The following is a 15,899-nucleotide window of genomic DNA, read 5'->3' as shown; positions in this document are numbered from 1 at the left end:
TAGAGTCTTTCACCCAGTGAACTTAAAATGTTGGTAGTAGCAGAAGTCAAAGTAGCTCTCTAAAATGAAGAGTGGAAAGGTGTATTTTCCCATCAAACACAGGAAAACCCCTCTGGTATTCCCTGGCAGAAGTACTCTTAAAATAGGGTGCAGGGGGGAAAGAGTATTTTCCTTTAAAATAAGGCATGGGGGCCGTATATTTTTATTCCATGTTCATGATAGCCAACTTATTACATTTTTTTTCACTAAGGTCATTGCACTTTGAGTACAGCAAACAAGGAACCATCTATTTGTGTGTACGCGTATCGTATATACAGAGAGAGATATTTTAGTACTGAACGCTATTGGCTAGATTTTTGGTTTTTGAAAGTCTTGAGCAAAAAAAAAAAAAGAAAAGGGAAGACTATTTCTTCCCCCCTGCCCTGCAAGCCTCATTTCCCTGGGGTTCTTTGAGCCTCCGAAGACAGGCCAGCCACATGCTTTGAGAAATACTACTGTCAATAAATTAAGCTGCCAAGCTCAGAAGAGAGCGCAGAATATGAAAGGAAGAATTTTTAGTAAACAGTGAGTAAAAAAAATAAGAGAACCTGCATAATTGCCTAGTGTTGCAGCTGTAAGATGTGATCAGAGCCATAGAAAATTTGGTTTAGTAAAGGTCAACTCCTTGTGCTATGAACAAGCGGTAAACACTTAAATTCAAAGTGATCATTATGACATTTAGTTTTCTCCCATTTCCTTTGTAGAAATAAACTTCCTTGAGTAAGTACCTAAAGCTAGGATGACAGACACTACCAAGAGGATAAAGCATTAATAATTCTTCTCTGTGGTGAAGCTACCTTTCCTAAATGTGTTAAATGTATCTCTAAGTAAATCATCACAAGTTGAACTATCCCTCACCCAGGGCAATACACTATTTACTAGTAATGAAATCTACTATCACTTCCCTGCGGAGTTGTGTCAGCAGATTTATTCCAGGTAGGGCAGTCCACAGTCGATTGGTAGATGTCACACCAAACTAGTCTTCTGTTCCCTCAAGATGTTGGTAGTATATGAGATTAGTATACTCAGCAAGGACGGTGATCAATTGTTCTCTATGTCCGCTAATGGTAGGACAAGGCTTAAGGTAAGTAGCATAATCTGAAGCAAGGGAGATTTAGGTTAGATATGAGGAAAAACTTTCTATCTATAAGGATAGTTAAGCTCCGGAGTAGGCTTCCAAGGGTTGTTTGGAATCCCCATCGTTGGAAGTTTTTAAGAACAGGTTAGACAAACCCCTGTCAGGGATGATCTAGGTATATTTGGTCTTGCCTCAGCACCGGGGGCTGGACTAGATGACCTCTCAAGGTCCCTTCCAGCCCTACATTTCTATGATTCTATTTGAAAAAATAGTTACTGAAACCTCTCCAAGAACTCTTCAATTTGGTAAGGGGAGGAGATATTTTAAATCACTCCATGATTCAAACAGTGATAGGGACAGCAAAAGTTAAGTAACTATTTCTATGAAGAAGAGTTTAGTCTAAAATCCAGCCTGAGAACTTTCCTATTATAGTAATACAGAATGCATTTTTCAAATGAGTAAATGTGCCCAGAGACCTAAGAAATACGGCACTACAATATAGACATTATGGACCCAAGAGAATCCTGGCATAAATTGACATAAGAATTGGTGCGATACTATGGCAAAGAATTGGTGGTTTGCTACATCAGATAGAATAAAATATATTAAGTATATCAAGAAAGGGTTTCACTTATTCTGAAGAAAGGTATCAACACAGAGCAGAAACCAGCCAATGAAAGAAAAGAAATTGGAATATCATTGAAAAAGAATCACAACTAGAAATGAGCTGAAGTTGAAATATTTGGGCCATTTAAGAGCTTGCAGGTCCAATGCCTGATTTACTCTTTGGTGCTTTCAGTTAGTGGCTGTGCTGGCTTTTTATGGAATAGGGTACTTCTGGAAATTATGGGCCTGATTCACTGTCATATTTATTCCGTTTTTACACCATTTGAAATCCGCGGAGGTACTCGGACGTAAAACTCTAATAGTGCAGGGGTGAATCAGGTTCTATATTGCAGTGTTATTCAGCTGGCATTGGAGATTCATTCCTGAAGTATTGCTTTGAAAGGGATATTCAATCAGGTGTTGGAAAGGGGTTGAGAGGAGAATGTAGGTTGAGAACACAAACGAAAATAGCCTCACATTTAGTGATGCCCAGTGTGGGTTAGTCTCAAAACATATCATGACCAATTAATTATAATGGTTGCTCTCAGTACAAAAAAGAAGCTGGATAGAACAATGAAAGAAAAGAAATAATTGCATGTGTACATGGAAACTGGGAGGTTAATAGAGAGAATCTGTGCTCGGTTAGTGAAACAACTTTGTACTTAGAAATACATGCTTACCTAAATACATGTAGCATGCAAAACAAATCAGAATTTTGGCAAATAGCAAAGATATAAAACAAACTGATCAGCTGGTAATAAACTCAGAATGGAAATGATCTCTAAAGTACCACGATGCACAGTTAAGTTTCATTCAAATTAGTCAATCAATAATCAATCAGCTGGAGTAGAAGCAAATATCTGGTGACAAGAACCATGTATTTGTTCATTTATATCTCCGATATGGAAAGTATCAAAAGTCAAACTGTTATTCCAAAAAGGTATTTTTCAGTCCACAGATGCCTCTAAATGCCACCTAGACTGAAAGAATACCTTGGAAAATAAGTAATTGAATCAGCATTTCAGCAACTGAATCTTCCAGTGTCAGCTTGCTGTTCGTTAACCTAATTTGACGGTTGCAGCAGTAGGAAAGTACCTTTGGACTAATGAAAAATTGTTTATCCTTTACATGAAGTAAACTGTTATTTTTGTACATCTCTTTAGAACAAGGTACTTTGTTAAGTATGAAGTTCAGTATTTTGTGCACATAGTAAAATAGTGCAAAGGAACGAAATCAACATTTGTCGCTTTATTTTATTTTGCAATCCACGTTAGATTATGTAAAATTGCAGACCCATGTCTTCCAAATTGTTTTCTGTGATTTGATTAATCCCACCTACAGTACTAATGTTAAGTCAGGAACGCATTACAAAGTTTGTAACATTTTGTGGCAAAATATATCTGTTGTTTGTTTGCATTAGTAAGAATCACGGCTACTTTTGTAAAACTAAAAAGCACAGTCGGAGACCAATTGTGTTGAGTAGAAAATTGTTAAATCTGCATAAAGTATAATAGTCTACTGTAAGAGTTACAGGATGCAATTGAAAGTAGATTCTTAGTTAACTATTCCTATTCGGTTTTTTTTCAATGGTATTAAAATAGAGTCCCCACTTCTGGGTCTTTGTTCTATGTGAGTCTCTGAGAGAACTCTTGTAGCTCAAAGGTCTGAGCCATTATATTTTCTTACCCACTGACAGAGCTGCTTCCAGCCTAGCACATACATCCAGGTTAAACATTTACTATCCTGCATTCAACAGATCGACTCCATTTGAGTGTACACTTTTCATAGCAAGCATGTGTGGTATTCTCATTAGCTGCTGCTGTTCTTATTTATTAATTGTATTACACTGATGTGAGCATCATCTGCTTGTGCCATTTACTCTCCATCTTGTCACTAGGTTTTTGGGCCTATCAGCTGTGGCTGGGTTCAGGGCTCCCTTGGAAATCCATTTCATTAACAGTTCAGACCAGATTGGAGTGGTCATAAGGAAGTAATTGCCAAAATTCTTCCCAGTCCCTGCATGTCCTGCTTGGGACGATAGTTCTTTGGTTAGAGACAAGACCATGAGCCATCCCAGTCCATCACAATGGGAAAGAGATGGTACCACTTCAGCCCCAACCTCCTCCTGACCATGTCAGCTGCAGGGTGTGAGGACTGAAGCCTAACTATGATCCTTACTGCCATTCTGACACCTGTTTGTCTAGCTAAGGTAGTTTATCACCATGATATCTAAGCGTCCATCTCCACACCAGCATCATGGAACCGATATCCTGTCTATCCTGAGACATGGATGCAGCAGTTGTGGACAAGTAGTACTTGGCTACACACTTCAGTAATGCTTAGCAATGGGGTGTGACTTCTAACGCACACCAATGTGCTGCGCACTAACCGGCCTGTGTCCACCCTGATGGTGCGTACAAAAATCCCCTCGTGCCTGCTAACCGAATACTAGTTTTGGTGTGCATTACTGCACTGTGTAGACAAACTTGTAAGTGCTAACATCCATAGGCAAGAAGCCAGGGCAACTTAAACATTCGCTGGCTAGCATAAATAACTCAACTCAGGGAATTCAAGGGGACTGCAGTACTCATGCGAGTAAGGGTTTTAGAATCAGGTCTTTGCAGACTGGTTAATCATGGTGAATACATTTTCCGCCGAATGGATAAATGCGAGATTAAATATAAAAAGAACAGGACACTATAATTTTTAAACAAATAAGTGGCTCACAGGTCACTTTCCTGTAGCTGAAACGATCAACTGAATAGAAAAGATTGTGCTCTGTTTCTGTTTCTAGCCTCCATTGTCATCCAGAAGTGGTGGTGTCGCATGAACCCTTGCCTGGATGGAGAGGACTGTAAAGTGCTACCGGACTATTCAGGCTGGTCTTGCAGCAGCGGAAATAAAGTCAAAACCACAAAGGCAAGTACAGAGAGAGTGTATATTTAAAAGATATGCAGTGTTGTTGTAGCCATGTTGGTCCCAGAATATTAGAGAGACCAGGTAGGTGAGGTGATATCTTCTATTTAACCGGGTGAGAGAGACAAGCTTCCGAGCTTACCCAGAGCTCTTATCCGTGTAACCTCGTGTCTCTCACCAACAGAAGTGGGTTCAATAAAAGATATTACCTCACCCACCTTGTCTCTCTATATTTAAAGGTGACAGTCTGGTGACAACATGTGCTCGTTTCCATTGCCCCTGCTCCGCAGTTAGCATCAGTCTCGCCATCTTCAGTGTTGGGTTTTTTTAAAACAGTGATGTGTGTGGTTGCTCCCAGCTGGATCTTAGCTGAGGAGCAAATACTCCCCTCTCCAGCACCTAGCTTGATTAAATTAGCTGGGTGCTATACTGATCCGGCAGAGGGCTGAGTTAGGGCCTGCACATCCCTAGCACCTCTCTCATTCTCAACGGAGGAAGGGCTAGGATCCTCCTAGTGGGTTATCACGTGGCTAGCTCTGCCTCAAACTCAAAAGTCTTCCCAGAGAGCTGAGTTTTGCACCGCATGGGGGTTAGCATCTCCTGCACTGTCTCCCCAAAATCCTGCCCTATCATCCCTTTTCAGCAGGATGTCACCAGTGCCCTACGGCAGGAGCAGGATTTGCCCCTTCTGGCCGGGCTTGGTCTGTCCTGAGGACAGATTGCTGAGCATGCCTTATTGTGCCCATCAGCAGAGAGGGTCATTGTCACGGGCAAATATTCAGTCAGGCAAGCCCACCAAATTCATTTTGGGCCCAACTCTTGAGCCTTTGATCGGTGAATAAACCATGCTGCTGTGAACAGTCCCCTGGAGGTCAGACTGTTTGCGTGAGGAAGGACAGCTCACTTGTATTGATAGCAGGATAATGACCTTGACTTGCAAAATGAGACTGCAGGGCCAAGATTTTCACAAGTGGCTGACTAAAGTTTGGTTCCCGACTCTGTGGTTAGACACCAAAATGAGTGACCTGACTTTCGAAGGTGTGGAGGATCTGCACTGATTTCTGAGAGGAGCCGTAAAGCTCTCTGCACCATGGAAGGTCTGCCCACCAACTTAGGGGCATAATTGTGGGCTTACCTTCAGCTGCCCATTTTTTAATGTCTTGGCCAAGGTCTTAGTTAGGAAGCCCAGATTCCTAACTAATGACCACTGACTATGAGGCAAATATCTCATCCCTCTGACTATTTAACAAGCTAAAATTAATTCAAGGAGCTAAGATTTGGCAACACATAGTGGACTGTGTGTCTAAATACATTGTGAAAATAGCAGGCAACAACCTGTAAAGTTAAATGGTTAGCCTTTGACCCCTCTCCACATCGCTTCAAATTGATAATGGATTCGGCTGTTGGTTATGAGTTAATAAGCAAATGTTGCTGCCAGATTCCATTTGACAATGACTGTTTCACACAGTAGTGAAAGGATATAATAAATTCTATATTAGATCAGAAAAAATTAAATGTATCAGGCAACTGTTATGTGATACTGTGAGTAGTCATTAGCTGGGGGATAACAACCCAGATCCCATGATGATGGGCTAACTAAATACCCAAGTAGAGAGGTACAATTCATAGTCTGAAAAACACTGCTGCTGTTTTCAAGGTTAGAGTAATTGTTAAAAATTAATATTTGCGTAATACTATAGTCCTGGTAAAAACATATAAATCATTGCCATACCCCTGCCTCCCGCAGCTTACCATCTCTGGCCCGGATCTTGCAATTGACAGTCCATATGTACAGTGCATTGTAAATTGCAGGATTGCGGGGGGATGGGTCCATTCCTGTGAGTTGCTAAGCTCCTACTGCAAACTGCTGATTATCTTCCATCTGTGTTAAAGTCCATAGAAGTGGCGTGCTCTCATGGGATCAGGCAGTAAGTCAGACATGGAATGAGGAGGGATGACTTCAAACAAAGGAGTGAGCTGGAGAAAGTAGAAATTATATATAGGAAGTAACAGAGCTACCCCCATTGACATGAGTGAGGGATCTAGCTCTATATATCTAGTAAAAGGCAAGTTAAAATAATTTTTAAAAATTAGGCACGGGTTAGGTATACTCAATGGCTTTAAAAATGAACAAAGGAAAGGGTTAAAAGGCCAAACTAGGAACATTGCCAGGATTAATAACATAAGGGCTGCTGCTGCAAGCACTTCAATGCATTTGGTTTCCTTTGCTCCCACTGATTTCAGTGGGACTGACCAGGCATCTGAGTGTAACTGCTGACGTTTGTGAGTGTTTGAAGGGCCTGGCTCATAAACAGTGAAAAGAGGCAGCAGGAGCTTGGCGTGGGGCAAATTCAGCAGGTGCCGTTTATATTATTATCCCTAAAATAAAACACCCTGCAACCAGCAAACGAAAGAATAGGCTAATGCATTGTGATGGCCATGGGGATGTCTTCAGAAAGGCAGAGTGGGGCAAATCATTCTGCCTTCAGTTAGACCTGTGTGAATTCCTAGACCTACCCAAACCCATTAGGGTCCAACTGAGGGCAGAGTTTATCCCTGAGAAAGCTAGTGTTGTTTCGTGAAGCCCCTCCTTTCCTTGGCTGGGGCGTGGGGTAAGTTCTGCACTGTAGCAGACCACTCTGGAGGGACATTTAATGGAAAGGGTATGCAAAGAACAGGTGCACGTCACTTGTTCTAGCATATTTTAAATATAAGAAATGTTCATTGTAAAATGCAGTGAGGGGAAAAAATTGTTTTCTTAAATGGGCAGATGTGTGAATTCATATATTGGCAAATACCTATCGATAGAAATACAGAGAGATAGGTATACTGGAATTAATGCTCTGACTACGCTGTGTGCATGCTTTTTCCCTTTTCCACTCCCTTTGGAATTTTTTTCTCCCTCCTTTTGGATGGTAAACTCTTGAGGACAGGGACTGCTTTTCTATAAGTGTATGTCTAGCATCCGCCACAATGAGGTCCCTAATTCTGACTCAGGACTTTGGGCACTGCTTTAATATAAATACAAAGATGAAGAATAAGTAGCGTTATGTTTCAATGTCACCTAAGCTTGGGATCCTCTTGAACCAGTGACAGGCTGCATTTCCTTCTGGGCACAAGACAATAGCTTTTTCAAAAGAAAGGCCACCCAATGAGCTGCCCAGCAATGCACATTTCTTAGTATGACCTCTGTGATAGATCACTGCTTCTTTGTGGTTATTTTGTTTAATGTATTTTGCGTGCGGACAATGCAGACACGTTACTGCTTATGCTCTGTATTCATATACATAGACACATCGATATTAAGGTCAGAAGGGACCATCATGATCATCTAGTCTGACCTGCACAACACAGGCCATAGAATCTCACCCACCCGCTCCTGCAATAAACCTCTCACCTATGTCTGAGCTATTGAAGTCCTCAAATCATGGTTTAAAGACTTCAAGGTGCAGAGAATCCTCTAGCAAGTGACCTGTGCCCCACGCTACAGAGGAAGGCGAAAACCTCCCAGGGACTCTTCCAATCCGCTCTGGAGGAAAATTCCTTCCCGATCCCAAATATGGTGATCAGCTGAACCCTGAGCATGTGGGCAAGATTCACCAGCCAAACATACAATTTGCTTACCCATCCAGGCCTTTCTGTATCTATCTATGGTGCTGCATTCCTTTATCAGGAGGTAAACCTGTGAGGTGTACTGTGTGAGGTGGGACTATGAATGCAACAGTGCTAAATCCCCGGTAGTAGTGACATTTCATTTAGCACTGCAAAAAGACAAAATCTCATAATACTGTTCCCCAAGTTGTCATGACACTATCATTGGTTTTTAGGATTCTGCCACTTGAGAATAATTCTCAAATAATAAAACTTTATTAATCCAGCCAAGACTGACTGGAAAGGTATAAAACATTTTATGTCCTTGATTAATTTATGCATATACAGTAAATTCATTTGTATTACTGCTTCCAGCTATCGTGTAGGGCTGTTACAAAAAATTATGAAGTCTGGCACTGCAGTTTCTAAATAACTGTGTACAGTAGAAGATTTTACTGTAAAATAAACAGGTTGATTTTACAATCATTACTGTCCTGTGGGAGAAGAATTATGTATGTTGTAATCAGCGATCAAGATTTTTTAAAAAACGAGTTGAGTAGAATTGACAAAAATAGCACTTCAATGGACAAAAATCTTGATTCCCCATTAGGCGAGTGGAACTGAAACTGGACACTAGTTGATATAAAATAGGAGAACATAGGAATAGCTGTATCTGATTAGACGAGTGGTCCGGGTGACCCAGTCACAGCAGCTGGCTGAATGCTTCTGAGGGAAAAGTTATAAGAAACCTCTAGATAGACAGCTCTAGAATGACCTGCCCAAAGGGGAAGATTCTTCTTAATGCCCACAATTTAGTGGTTGGCTTATGTCTCAAGTTGTGAAGGTTTAAATCCATTCCAAATTTAAAAACAAGGTTTATTTAATCGATTTACATGTTTGATTCCTTTTTGAAGCCTATAAGGTCTTGGCCTCGATGATAGTTGGTGGCAGGGAGTTCCACAGACTAAATATGCATTGCAGAAAGTAAGTTCCTTTGATCACTTTTTACGTTGACTTTCAATTTCATCAAAATAGTAGCCAGACATGCAGTCTGAGACACTCATATATTTACTGTGTATTTATAGATGTAGTTACAATGACTAATCAAGGAGAGTGAAACAAGTAAATGCTTCTTTCTTGGAGTAATTGTCTTGTGAAGTCAAATAAAAATGAATGGAATACTTTCTGCCCATGTTTATATTCATCAAGGAAAGCAGACCAACAGAGCTGTTTTAAAATACATTTTAGTTGTGATTAGTAACTAGATTTTTGATGTGCTTAATTGCTGACCAGCTAGCTAGCAATTGAAAAATTTCTGGGAAACTTAACAGGGAGTATGTACATGTGTTAAACTTCAAGCACTGTTTGTAAAGATACAAGAACTTGCCTGGGCAAAAGCAACATTCTCAAGCAGGGCTTCATCTCCTCTGAACTCAGGCATCTCATTTGCCCCCACTGTCCATCATCTCAGTGTCATTCATGAGTCTGAGGATTCCTTTAACTCCCGTGTCTGCAAATCTGCCCATCTCCCTCTCTGGAAACACTGTCTGTGTTTGCCACTGCCTCAGCTCCAACTCCTCTGACCTCCTCAATGCTTCCACCTTCTAGTTTGGACTATTTCAACTCCTTTCTCCAAGGCTTTCTCAAGTTGCCGTGGAGAAAGCTGCTGCCCACCTTCTCACACAGATATAGGAGCATGTCCACATTGACTCACAGAATCAGAGAAATGTAGAACTGGAAGGGACCTTGACAGGTCATCTAGTCCAGTCCCCTGCACTGAGGCAGGACTAAGTATTGTCTAGACCATCCCTGACAGATGTTTGCCCAGCCTATTCTTAAAAACCTCCAATGATGGTGATTCCACAGCCTCCCTAGGTAATTTGTTCCAGTGATTAACTATCCTTACAGTTAGGAAACTGTTCCTAATGTCCAACCTAAACCACCCTTGCTGCAGTTTAAGCTCATTACTTCTTGTCCTCTCCTCTGTGGTTAAGAAGAACAATTTATCACCCTCCTCTTATACACTTAAAGACTGTTATCACATCTCCCCTCAGTCTTTTCTTCTCCAGACTAAACAAAGTCATTTTTTTTCAATCTTTCCTCATTTTAAAATAATTTTTGATGCCTCCTCTGGATTTTCTCCAATTTGTCCACATCTTTCCCAAAGAGTGCTGCCCAGAACTGGACACAATACTCCAGTTGAGGCCTTATTAGTGCTGAGCAGAGCAGAGGAGTGACTTCTCATGTCTTGCTCACAATACTCCTGCTAATACAGCCCAGAATGATGTTTGCTTTTTTTGCAACAGTATTACATTGTTGACTCCTATTTAGTTTGTGACCCCAGATCCTTGACCCCAGATCTATGACCCCAGATCCTTTTCTGCAGTACTCCTTGCTAAGCAGTCATTTCCCATTTTGTATTTGTGCAATTGATTATTCCTTCCTAAGTTCAGACTTTGCATTTGCCCTGATTGAATTTCATCCTATTTATTTCTGACCATTTCTTCAGTTTGTCAAGATCATTTTAAAATCTAATCCCATCCTCCAAAGTGCTTGCAAGCCTGTCCAGCTGATATCATCTGCAAACATTATAAGTGTATTGCTCTGTGCCATTATACAAATTATTTATGAACATATTGAAGATATTGAATCTTTAAACTCGACTAGTTTCCATTGCCCATGTCCAGAATCCAGTTCAAAATGACCCTCCTTATTTATGAAACTGCACAGACTTGCTCCGCTGGCCTTACTGACTCTCTGTATGTTCTGTCTCTTTTCTGCCGCACATTCTTTACTCACCTAGCATCAGCCTCCTCTCCGAGGCCTTACACATGATCACTCTGGTGGTGCAAGTGCCTTCAACTCTGCAGCTCATGCCTTCCAGAGCCCTGAATCTCTCTGCGTCATTGACACTCCATCTGGTTTCCACATTTATCTGAAAACCCGTCTTTTCTCCCTCCCTAAACCGCTAGGTTGGCTCTCTTTGTGCTTTTAGTGTTTAACTGTGCCTCATGTTGTCTGGCTCTGTAAAGCATTCTGGGATATCATTTTAAAGAAAGGTGCTATACAAGATAATGCCATAGGGAGAGGTTTTCAAAGGCACAAATGGCACGCAGGCATCTTATTCCCAGGAAAAGGGAATTAGGAGTCTAACTGTAAATATGTGTTTTTGAGAATCTTTCCTTCTATTGCCAAATAGCATTGTACTTTATACTAGTTTATATGACTTCTGGTTACATGTAAGTAATATGCAATACATAGATATGCTGAATGTAATGTAATCATTTAACGTGTTCATCTAAATAATTTCTTTGCAGGAACAAAACAGTTTTATCACCATTGCTCTGATAGTTTCTATGTGTGTAACTCTCTCTCTCTCTCCTTTTGTAGGTAACACGATAGCAAAGGATAAACCTGTGTGTCATTGCTGGAACAATGGGATTTGCAGCTGTGTTCCTTTTCTATTTTACATAGTCCCATTTTTTCCTGAGAATACGGTAGACTTTACACTTCAAACTTACAAAATTAGTGGAGCTTAGAAGGGCAATACTTCTTTTGACTATGGTGGCACTTCTTGATGCAGGATTTCCCCATGCAGAACTATACACTTTTAATTAAAAAAAAAAAAAGGGGGGGGGAGAATTTTATGACTCTACTGAAAATACACTTTGGATTCTCCAGGATCCTACACCTGCAAGCAATTCATAGAAACGCAGACCTGTTCTTCTGAAGCACATCAACTATAAGACTTTATTTACGGCACTGACGGCTGTGAAATCATTTAAATGATTTTAGATCTTTCAAGTAGCTTGGGGGAAGATGGTTACATTAGAAAGAACCGGCATAAATTCATTAGAAGGTACCATCTATCATGCAGTACAATGGACCAATGTAAAGCTGGTCTAAAAGCTAAATGAACCTAAGGGATAATGGTGGTAAACCATGTCTCAATGCATTTTCAGCTGTGATTTAGTAAATATTGGTAATGTATGAAGGTGAAAAAATGACTCTCGTAAATCAGTAGCATTTAGCGTATGCCATACGTTTTTTTACAATCTGTGCAATTATATTTATTTCCGTAGATAGTTCCAGCTATTTTAAATTTTGCATTCATAAGTGGCAGTGAGGGAATGCAGGGAAGAGACTAAATCTGAAAGTAGATGCAGATTTTATTGTCTTAAATAAATCCGTTCTCTAAGGGAATAACAAAGTATAAATATTCCTTGCCTCTTTGATTCAAGATATGGAAGAGAATTTAGCCATTAGCTAGAAATATTCATTCAGATGCTTCAAAACAAGAGCAGAAACTAGAACTGCATAAGGAAAGCTTACTGGAAGAACGGTAATCTGTTTAGATTTTCATAGCGTTGGTTGTATTCTAATAGGTAACTTACTTAAAATTCATAAGTCCTAGATAAAAAAGGGATCTTCACTTTCAATTAGTTCTAGTTTATAATGATAATAATTAAGTGTCCACTTCCTTGACAGACTAAATTTTCAAGCTGATATACTTTGTGACACATCATTGTTTCATATTATTTTAGATGTATCTCATTCTGCTTTTCTTACTTGCCTGACTGTTACACTTTTTTTTGTCATCAGACTTCATAAATAGAACTGTAAAAGGAGGTGCAGTTGCAGTCCGTCATTTCATGGTTACATCATTTTATGGCTTCAGGTGCACTGGGACAGAATTAAATGCAATGATGCAGACAGATATCATGCAGATGAACTGCTACTAACCCAGCTATTGAATACATTGTTATGCTTTATGTAAATATTACTGTAATAACATGCAACTGGTTTTTTATATATCCAGAAATGCCAAAAAATTGAGACTGTTGCACTAATTTAGTTCATTGTGCACAAGCTTTCTAGCTTATGGGAAAAATACCATCAACAATGTGAAGCTGTTTAGTTTGTTTTGTTGGAGTGAGTATAAATATTGACCCAGTCTTACTCCCATTGAAATCAATGGAAAAACTCCCTTTTGATTCCTGTGGGAGGAAGAGCAGGCCCTATATTTTGATTTTGGTCTCTCACTTTTAATTATGTCCTTTGATCACTGCTGAGATCATGGTGGCTATTGTATTTGTTAATAAGTAAATGAGAATTTTTCTGCTACGTGTTTTGAAAGCTGCATAGTTATTCCACCTAACAGCCTTTGTTCCTCGAATGGACTCAACATTTTGATTTTTTTTTATTGTAATTTAAGAGTAAATTTAAAGAATCACCTGAAGGATTTAAACTATTTGTATGCACACATGCCCAGTGATATAGTTTTAAGTGAAGATTGTTGTTACTTTGTCATGGTAGCCTAGGCTTGATTATTATTTATCTGTTGTGGTAGGCACTGAACATACGCAGAATAAAACACTGTCCCTATTTGAGAGAGTTTATAATCTAAATAGACAAGGTGGACAAAGGCTGGTAGAAAGAAGCTACTCTCCACTATGCCTGATTTGGAGCAGAGGCTCAAACGCAGGTTTCCCACCTCCCAGGAGCTTGCCCTAGCTCTCAGGCTACTGGCTAGTCAAGGATGGGTCTCAGCTTGCTGGCTTCTATGAATCCCTTTCTTAGGCACCTAGCTTTCCCCATGCATTGTACAGGGAGAATGGGCAGCTGTGGATTCACTGGGCAGCAAGGCAGCTAAAGTATGTCTACACCGTGCACTCCTGGTGGCGGCCTGTCGAGTATGTGCACTGCACGCTCACATAGCATGGGTCTAAATAGCGGTATAGATGCTGAGGCACTGCATAGGTGAGTGAAGACATGCCTGGAGCCTGTGGGTATATACCTCATATGGCACTCCACATGCCTAAGCAATCCCTCCCCCATCTACACCACTATTTTTAGCAGTGTAGTGTCCTGCTACTTTCCGGCTCCAGGAGCCTTTCCCTGCTGCTTCGTCCTTCCCAGGGCCTTTCACGGGTGGGTGTAGCTGCATACTGCTGTGTGGACAAGCCTGCTTTTCACTGTGGCTTGTAGCTACATGTACACGCTGCTGCCCGTGGTGTGCAGTGTAGATATAGCCAAAGAGTCAGGCATTGCAATGCTGATGCCTAAGGTCTGTTATGGATCTAGGCCTAAGTGACTTGCCCAAGATCACACATGGTCAGTCGGTAGCAGAGCTGAGAATGGAACCCAGGCATTCTGTGTCCCAGTAACCACAAGGTCATTCGCCTTCTCCATGGATGGAATAAAGGCAATACAGTACCTTACGTACCTTGACGCAGGCATACTGAAGATAAGATTTCAGAGCCACTAAAGAGGAAGAAAACAATGACATAAGTTCAGTAACACAGGTTATGCAATGTACAGCTTGCCTTCCTAGAACATCATCCTATGATAATGATTTTATATTTATAAAGCAGCTTTCTTCTCAAAGGATCTCAGGTTGATATACACCCTTTCTGGATTCATTGCACATACTGTAATCTATCTAGCTTTAGGTATGGTGCTGCCCCTTCTTCTAACACCAGTGTCCCGTTTCCGACATCAGCATCACCCCTCTGCTGGGTGGTAGAATTACAGGGCCTTACAAGTCAGCTTCCTACTGGAGGAGAAAACTATAGTGCAGAGTCTGGGTATGTTCTAAATGTAACTTGGTTTATTTACCTATATACACCTATCCTGGAACAGAGATGGTCACAAACAGCATGCAGGCAATCCTCTCTTCCAGAAATCTCAGCCCAGACTGCTTTGCTCCTAGGAAGCTACTCTCTTCTGAGAATTGTCTACAAATATAGACAATAATGGAGAGAGAAAACTCTATCTGCTGCAGCATCTCTCAAAAGGACCACAGCATATTAAAAACATACAATAATACAGCATTTCTTCACAGACTAAAACCTTGCTCACACACTAAGAAAAATATATGTAATCTGTAAGACTGTTTAATAGTACCATCTGGTGACTCACTATAACAATAGGAATCACTTCAGTCACTACTGAAATACAGCAACTTCTGCACAAAACATTTAAACTGTTTAGTAGCGCACATCAACCCTATGAACCATTTTGGACTTGAAGTGAGGAATATAGTAGCCAGCAGAAACTATATGGAGCTTTTGGGTAGGCACAATGCAGTTGCTTAAATTGGAATTCAGAGAGACACTGGTATTAGCATATGTACTCTTGCACAATCTGTAATGGTATAATTAATGTCCACTAAGCAAACAGCTCATCTGAAAGACAGTACCTGCAGCAACATCCTCAAGCACCAGGCCATGGCCTTGATCTGGGTAGACTCAGAGAAAGGAGTGCTCATCTAATTCCTGTGGCACTTGACTCCAGCACTTCAGGTATGTCTACACTGCACTGTAAACCCTGGGCTTGTGGACTTGGTCATTCCAAGCTCATGCTTGAGCATCCACACTGCATTATAAACCTCGGTTTACAATTGCTGGATGCAGGTCTCACAGCCATGCACTCTGCACTATGCAGCCCTTCTGACTTGAGTCTGCAGCTTGACCCATGTCCACACTGCAAAATGACCAGGGTTGGACCTGAATCACAGTGGTACTCTGACCCACCCCTCGTAGCAGGGTTCTAGCGTCTGGGTCTGACCTGATTGATGCGTGGACAGAAGGGGAGTTTGGGCTCAAACTTGAGTCAGAGCCTGGGCTTAAGGTAGGTCTACGCGGCAATAAAAAAAGTGTCACTGAGT

At 40.8% G+C, this 15,899-nt stretch overlaps 1 protein-coding gene across 1 annotated transcript in view; it reads left to right on the top strand.

Annotated features, from left to right (window-relative positions):
• The window catches only part of LOC144267444 (uncharacterized), a 96,005-nt gene that overhangs the window by 59,459 nt on the left and 20,647 nt on the right, over positions 1-15,899 (top strand). The window contains exon 4 of the mRNA XM_077821425.1: positions 4,518-4,642. Coding sequence (XP_077677551.1) covers positions 4,518-4,642 — 125 coding nt within the window. The remainder of the gene's footprint in view (positions 1-4,517; positions 4,643-15,899) is intronic.

Source organism: Eretmochelys imbricata, chromosome 7, assembly GCF_965152235.1.
Source record: "Eretmochelys imbricata isolate rEreImb1 chromosome 7, rEreImb1.hap1, whole genome shotgun sequence".
NCBI lineage: Eukaryota > Metazoa > Chordata > Testudines > Cheloniidae > Eretmochelys > Eretmochelys imbricata.
Note: the sequence above shows the minus strand (reverse complement) of the source record. Positions and strands in the feature narration are given on the sequence as shown.